Here is a 6,119-nt window from a genome sequence, read left to right as displayed (position 1 = left end):
AGACACACCATGGGGGCAGTGTTGGGAGAGACAGAAAAGTGTAGAAAGAGAGAGATGGGGGGGGGCAGGGGAGATACATACAGGGCATACAGGGTGGATAGAGGCAAAGGGGAGAAAAAGATGGAGACAGAGAGAGAGAGAGAGGCAGGCACAGAAACAGAGACAGAGAGACAGAGAGAGATAGAGGAGGGAGGGAGGGAGAGGAGAGAGAGAGAGAGAGAGAGAGAGAGAGAGAGAGAGAGAGAGAGAGAGAGAGAGAGAGAGAGAGAGAGAGAGAGAGAGACTCAGTCTCCAGCTCTCCCACTCTTCCATCTTCCCCCAAAGGACAGTCACTGTCCCTACACCAAAGATGCAATTGCCTGAAATAATTTTATTGTCATCTACCTTTTGTGCCTTGTAAGACTTCAATGAGGAAGCCAGCTTCTTCTTGGATACGCTCCTCTATGCCCCTTTTGCCCATGCCAAAATCCCTGAGAGTGGTGATGGAGAATCTTCGGAGCTGCCGGGATCTCTCCCCACTACTGAAGATCACACCTGAATAGGAGCAAGAAGGAGGAAAGGGTGTCAGGCAGGCCTGGTAATCCTACAGGATCTAGCAAGGAATAAGAGCGTGGGCATCCAGGAAAAACCAAGAAGGAAGAGAGAAGCAAAAAGAGATAGATATAAAGGGAGTGACAAAGAGAAATGGAAAGAGGGAGATGGGAAGACAGGAAGAAATAGAGAAAAATTTAAATGGAGAGGAAGGGATATAGGAGGGAGCAGCTAGATAGGGAGGCAGGGAGGCATGGGAAGGCAGGAAGAGATGGAAGAGAGAGGAAAGATGGCAAAACAAGGAGAGAGAAAGAGGTGGATATAGAAATGAAAGAAGGAGAAACAAAGGGAGATGGAAGATAGGAAGTGATATGATGAGAGATCAGGAAAGATTGGGCAGATAAAGAGATGAGGAAAGGCAGAAAGGTGGAAGAGGGAGAAAATGGGAAAGCAGTCAGAGACAGAGATGGAGAAATGGAGAGACAAGAAGAGAGAGGGAGAGATAGGGAAACAAGGAGAGAGGGAAAGATTGAGAGATGGAAGATATGAAGAGATAGTGAGAGGCAGAAGAACAAGGAAAAACAGGGAATTAAGAAGAGATACCCCCAAAAGATGCCAAGAAATAATATGGAAAGACTGGGGAGATGGGAATAGGGGCAAAAAGAGAAATGGAGAGGTAGAGGGAGGTGGTGTTAAAATGAGAGTGCAAGAGAAATGAAAAACAGAAAGATGCAGAGGCAGAGAGAGCTAGAGGAAAAGAGGGAGGCACAGAACAAGATGAAATGGAGAGATAGAGAAATGGGGAGACAAGGATAGGCAAAGAGAGATGAAGAGACATAAGAGTTGAAAAGAAAGGAAGATATGAGAAGACAGAAAGAGACAAAGAGAAGTGATGATAGTCAGGACAAGAGAGAGGAGGGGACAGAAGATGGCAGTTCACGGAGGAACTCTGGCAGGCTGCCTAGAGGAAGCCACACTGGTCAGGGGAAAGTTGTGTGTGGGTGTATGAGAGTTCCTCCACAGACACTCACCATATTCCTTAAAGAGCCAGTCAAAGGTGGCCTGCTTCCCCCGACCAGAGAACTCCTCTGCTTGGTCCACCAGTGCCTCCTTCACAGCCTCATACCCACTGAGGACCACGATGGGCCTGGATCCCAGGTGCACTGTGAACACGGGTCCGAATTTTTCCCCAATCTGTAGGGTATGGAGAAGTCAGAAGAAGCAGTATTTTTCCTCTGAGGCCCATGATTTCCTCCTTCTTAGACCTTTCTTCCTAGAAGATATCCTCTTGCCTGTTGTCTCAGCAGCTTTTTCAAAAATGTGTAATTGTGATGTAGACATTTCTTTTTTTCTTTTTTTTTTTTTAAGCCCTCACCTTCCGTCTTGGAATCAATACTATATATTGGTTCTAAGGCAGAAGAGTGGTAAGGGCTAAGCAATGGGAATCAAGTGACTTGCCCAGGGTCACAGAGCTAGGAAGCATTTGAGTCCAGATTTGAACCCAGGACCTCCCATCTCTAGGCTTGGCTCTCGATCCACTGAGCCACCCAGCTGCCCCCCAAATGCAGGCATTTCAAACACACAAAGAACAAGGAAGAGGTTCACCAACCCCCCTATTGTACATAGTTTGTTTACACACACACACACACACACACACACACACACACACACACACACACACCCTTCTATTCTTCAAGAGGCAGCATTGTATTGAGGACTCTGGTCTGGGAGATAGGGAGACCTGGGTTCAAATCTTTCTTCAGACACTGATAGCTCTGTGACCCTGGGTAAGTGACTTCATCTCTGACTCAGTTTCCACATCTATAAAATAAAAGGTTTCTACTCAGTGGCCTGTCATCTTTCCAACTCTATATCTATAACCCTATTATCCTCAAGGGAGAACAAGATTGCCGTGGTTGCTTCCTGTTCAGTCCATCTTTCTGTCTTCTTCCGTGACAAGTCAAGGTAACAAGCATTTATTTGATGCCTACTGTATGCCATGCACTTTGCCAAGAACTAGAGATAGAAAGAAAGGTCAAGACAGTCCCTGTCCTTAGGGAGCTCATAGTCTACTGGGGGAGACAATTTGCCAACAGCTTAGTATGAACCAGCTCTAGGTAGCATACATTGGCTATGATCAACAGAGGGAAGGTTCTAGCATTAAGAAGGCTGGGAAAGGCTTGTTGCTGAGGGTGGGATCTCAGTTGAGACCTGAAAGGATCCAGGGATACCTGCAGGAGGATTTCAAAGTACTTTTAGTTTTTTTAAACCCTCACCTTCCATCTTGGAATCAATACTGTGTATTAGTTCCAAGGCAGAAGAGTGGTAAAGGCTGGGCAATGGGGCTGAAGTGGCTTGTCCAGGGTCACACAGCTAGGAAGTATCTGAAGCTAGATTTGAACCCAGGACCTCTGGTCTCTAGACCTGGCTCTCAATCCTCTGAGCCACCCAGCTACCCCACCCTAAAATGCATTTTAAATATTTGGTTGATGCCATTTTGTGGTGGAGCCATATCTATTCCAATTCACTCATCTGCCCTGGACATCCTGAAATAATTCTGCAGTCATGTCTGAAGCTACACTTCTAGCCCTCATTTTTCTGTCATGAGATCTCCCCAGTCTCTCCTCTCTCCATCTGCTCCCTCCCTTCCCCTCTCTGAGCCTCTTAGGCTGGCTCTCCAGCTCTCTTGACTTCTTTTCCACTGTTCCCCCTGAAACTTTCTCTTGCAGCCTAGCTGTGCTCATCCCTCCCCAAAAGAAGGTTCTGGGCTTTGGCTGCAGCCTCTTAACCACAGAATCATAGAACTTAAAAACCATCTTGCCCAACCTAGTGTAAAAATAATAGACGACTGTAAAACTAAATAAAGCAATGGACTTGATTATTTATTATAAACTGATTTTTGGGTACACTGCTTGCTATGCTCGCAAAGTATCTTCAGTTTATATCAGTGAAGTGAAGCTCATATGTGAACTCCTCAGGGCCAAGTTCAAGGACGCTAAAGAGACTCTTGTTATAAAAAATAAACTACAAACCCGGCCTCAGCCACTTCCCAGCTGTGTGACCCTGGGCAAGTCACTTGACCCCCATTGCCCACCCTTACCACTCTTCCACCTATGAGACAATACACCGAAATTAAGGGCTTAAAATGAATAAATAAATAAATTTAAAAAAAAAATAATAAACTATTTCTTGAAATAATATAAGGATAAAAGAATTTCTAACTCTAACCCAAATAAAACTCCCTGGTTCCTCAAGGAACTGCTGCTTCTCCTGTTTTCACAGGCTACACTAATCCTTCCTGATCTGACTAACCCAAATTTTTACTATTATATATTTCAGAGAGAGAAACTGAGGACTAGAGAGAGATAAGGGACTTTCTTCAAATTGGTAGTAAGAAACAGAGACTTTTCTCTGTCTTTCTCCACCTCTCCTCTCTAACCCTCCCAGAGTCTGCCTCCAGCCCTCCTGGAACCCACTTATGCGAGTGGGAGCTAGATCTCTCTCTGCCTCCCTCTCTGCCTCTGAGTCCATCTCTCTGTGTCTCTGAGGTTGTCTTAATCTCCATCTCTGCTTTTTCCTTTCTGCTGAATTGTTCGGATATGTCTCACTGCTCGTTTCCCTGTCATTTTCTTTGTCTGCTTCTCAGTATGTTTCTCTTGCACTTCTCATACACCTTGTCAGGCTATCTTTGCCGCTGTTACTCTCTGTGTGTCTCTCCGTTTCTGGGTCTCACTCTCTCGGCTCCTGTGAGTTTCTTTGTCTAAGGCTCCATCTCTCCATAATTGTCTCTGTGTTCCACCGTCTCCCTGTTTCTGTGTGTCTTTGCTTTCTCTTCTGGTTCTCTCTATCTCTCTGTGCATCCCTTATCTCTTGATTTCACTGTGGCGGTCTCTGTCGTGCTCTGAATCTGTTTCAGTGTCTCCCTGCCTTCATGATTCTCTGTCTGTCTCCCCATCTCTTTATACCACTCCCTGCCTCTGCCACACTTGGTGTCTGGCTCAGTCTCTGTCTCTGGGACTTCCCAGCTCTCCTTGCCTGTCTCTGTGCACCTGCCTTCCCTCCACTCAACCCCACCCAGTCTCTCTGCCTTTTTGCTCCTTGAGTCTCTCTCCATCTTTGTGTTTCTCTGCCTCGGTATCTCCATGTTCTCCCTCTTGTTCCCAGCCCCCCCCCCCAGCCTCAGTACCTTCATGAGGGAGTCATACATCTGCTCAGTGTTGAGCTGCAGATAGTTGCCGATGAAAGGCAGCGGGGTGGGCCCTGGAGGAAGGCTGCCTCGGAGTTTCCTCTGTCTCCATACAGAGAGTACCACCAGGATTGAGAGGCAAAAGAACAGGGCCACCAGCAGCAGCCCAGAAGCCAGCATGGTGAAGGGGACAAGAACCTCACTGCACTGTCGCTAGGGGGTTGGAGAGGTATTGAGACAGGGCTGGGTCCAAATTGGGCTGTCTCTGCTTTAAATAGTTGGGCTTGGGAGTGGAGGCTGGGACTTGGCCCTGCTCCAACACACATATAATATTCTCAATCCCAATCTTCTCTTCCCCTGAGATCCAGGAGCAGCCCAAACTGACAGCCAAAGAAAGGGAGGGATCTAGTGGAGTGGGAGCTTAGAGACTTGAGGATTCCAGAGTGCACAAATAGAAATGGAAGAGGTTCAAAGGGTATCACGGTCCAGAGATGAAGGCGGGGGTTCAGAACTTGATGATGGAAATTAGAGGGGCAGCTGGGTAGCTCAGTGGATGGAGAGCCAGGCCTAGAGACGGGAGGTCCTAGGTTCAAATCCGGCCTCAGACACTTCCCAGCTGTGTGACCCTGGGCAAGTCACTTGACCCCCATTGCCTACCCTTACCACTCTTCCACCTATAAGTCAATACACAGAAGTTAAGGGTTTAAAATTAAAAAAAAAAAAAAAAAGAAATTAGAGAGAGGCTCTTGAGTCTCCAAATAGTGGAAGGGGCGGAGGGCTACTGTCTTGGAGTCCAGAGATAAGATGGGGGAATCCCAGAGTGTAGAGATGACAGTTGGGTATCCAAGATCAGAGAGGCTTAAGCAGCCAATAATAGGATCTAGAAATAGGGTTTGGATGGGGGAAAGGGGTTTCAAGATTTGAAGATGAGGCTGTAGGGGATCTCAGGGGGGACCAGAATAGGTCATTTTCTGACTGTGGCCTTTAGAAAGTCCTTTTCTCTCTCTGAAATACCCATTTCTCCTTTATGTGAGGAGAGATTTTATCAGCTGAGCCCCGAGAAGTCCCTCAGCAGGCAAGGGGTCCTGTAACTATTGCTAATTGAGTATTTCTTTAAACATAATATTCACCACGAACCACAAACTGATCCAAACATGAGATAAATCAGTCTCTAACCCAAACTCCCATGTCATAGCATTTAGACCTTGAGGACTAAATTGCCTATTGGAGACAATTATTAGATCTCAGGTTATAGACTTGGGATTCCCCAACCTGGAGAACTTCTAATCTCATTCTTGTTCCTTTCTTTTAAAACTGTAAATGTATTTTTTTTTAACCCTTGTACTTCGGTGTATTGTCTCATAGGTGGAAGATTAATAAGGGTGGGCAATGGGGGTCAAGT

At 46.3% G+C, this 6,119-nt stretch overlaps 1 protein-coding gene across 1 annotated transcript in view; it reads right to left on the bottom strand.

Annotated features, from left to right (window-relative positions):
* LOC123242994 (cytochrome P450 2A13-like) overlaps positions 1–4,924 on the bottom strand; it is a 15,330-nt gene extending 10,406 nt beyond the window's left edge. The window contains exons 1-3 of the mRNA XM_044671139.1: positions 4,718–4,924; positions 1,563–1,725; positions 385–534 (exon numbers count right to left, since the gene is read on the bottom strand). Coding sequence (XP_044527074.1) covers positions 385–534; positions 1,563–1,725; positions 4,718–4,897 — 493 coding nt within the window. The 5' untranslated portion in view covers positions 4,898–4,924. The remainder of the gene's footprint in view (positions 1–384; positions 535–1,562; positions 1,726–4,717) is intronic.
* Positions 4,925–6,119: the final 1,195 nt, after the last annotated feature.

The sequence above is a fragment of the Gracilinanus agilis genome, chromosome 3, assembly GCF_016433145.1.
Source record: "Gracilinanus agilis isolate LMUSP501 chromosome 3, AgileGrace, whole genome shotgun sequence".
NCBI lineage: Eukaryota > Metazoa > Chordata > Mammalia > Didelphimorphia > Didelphidae > Gracilinanus > Gracilinanus agilis.
The sequence above is the reverse complement of the archived record's forward strand: the minus strand, read 5'-3'. Positions and strand labels throughout refer to the sequence as shown.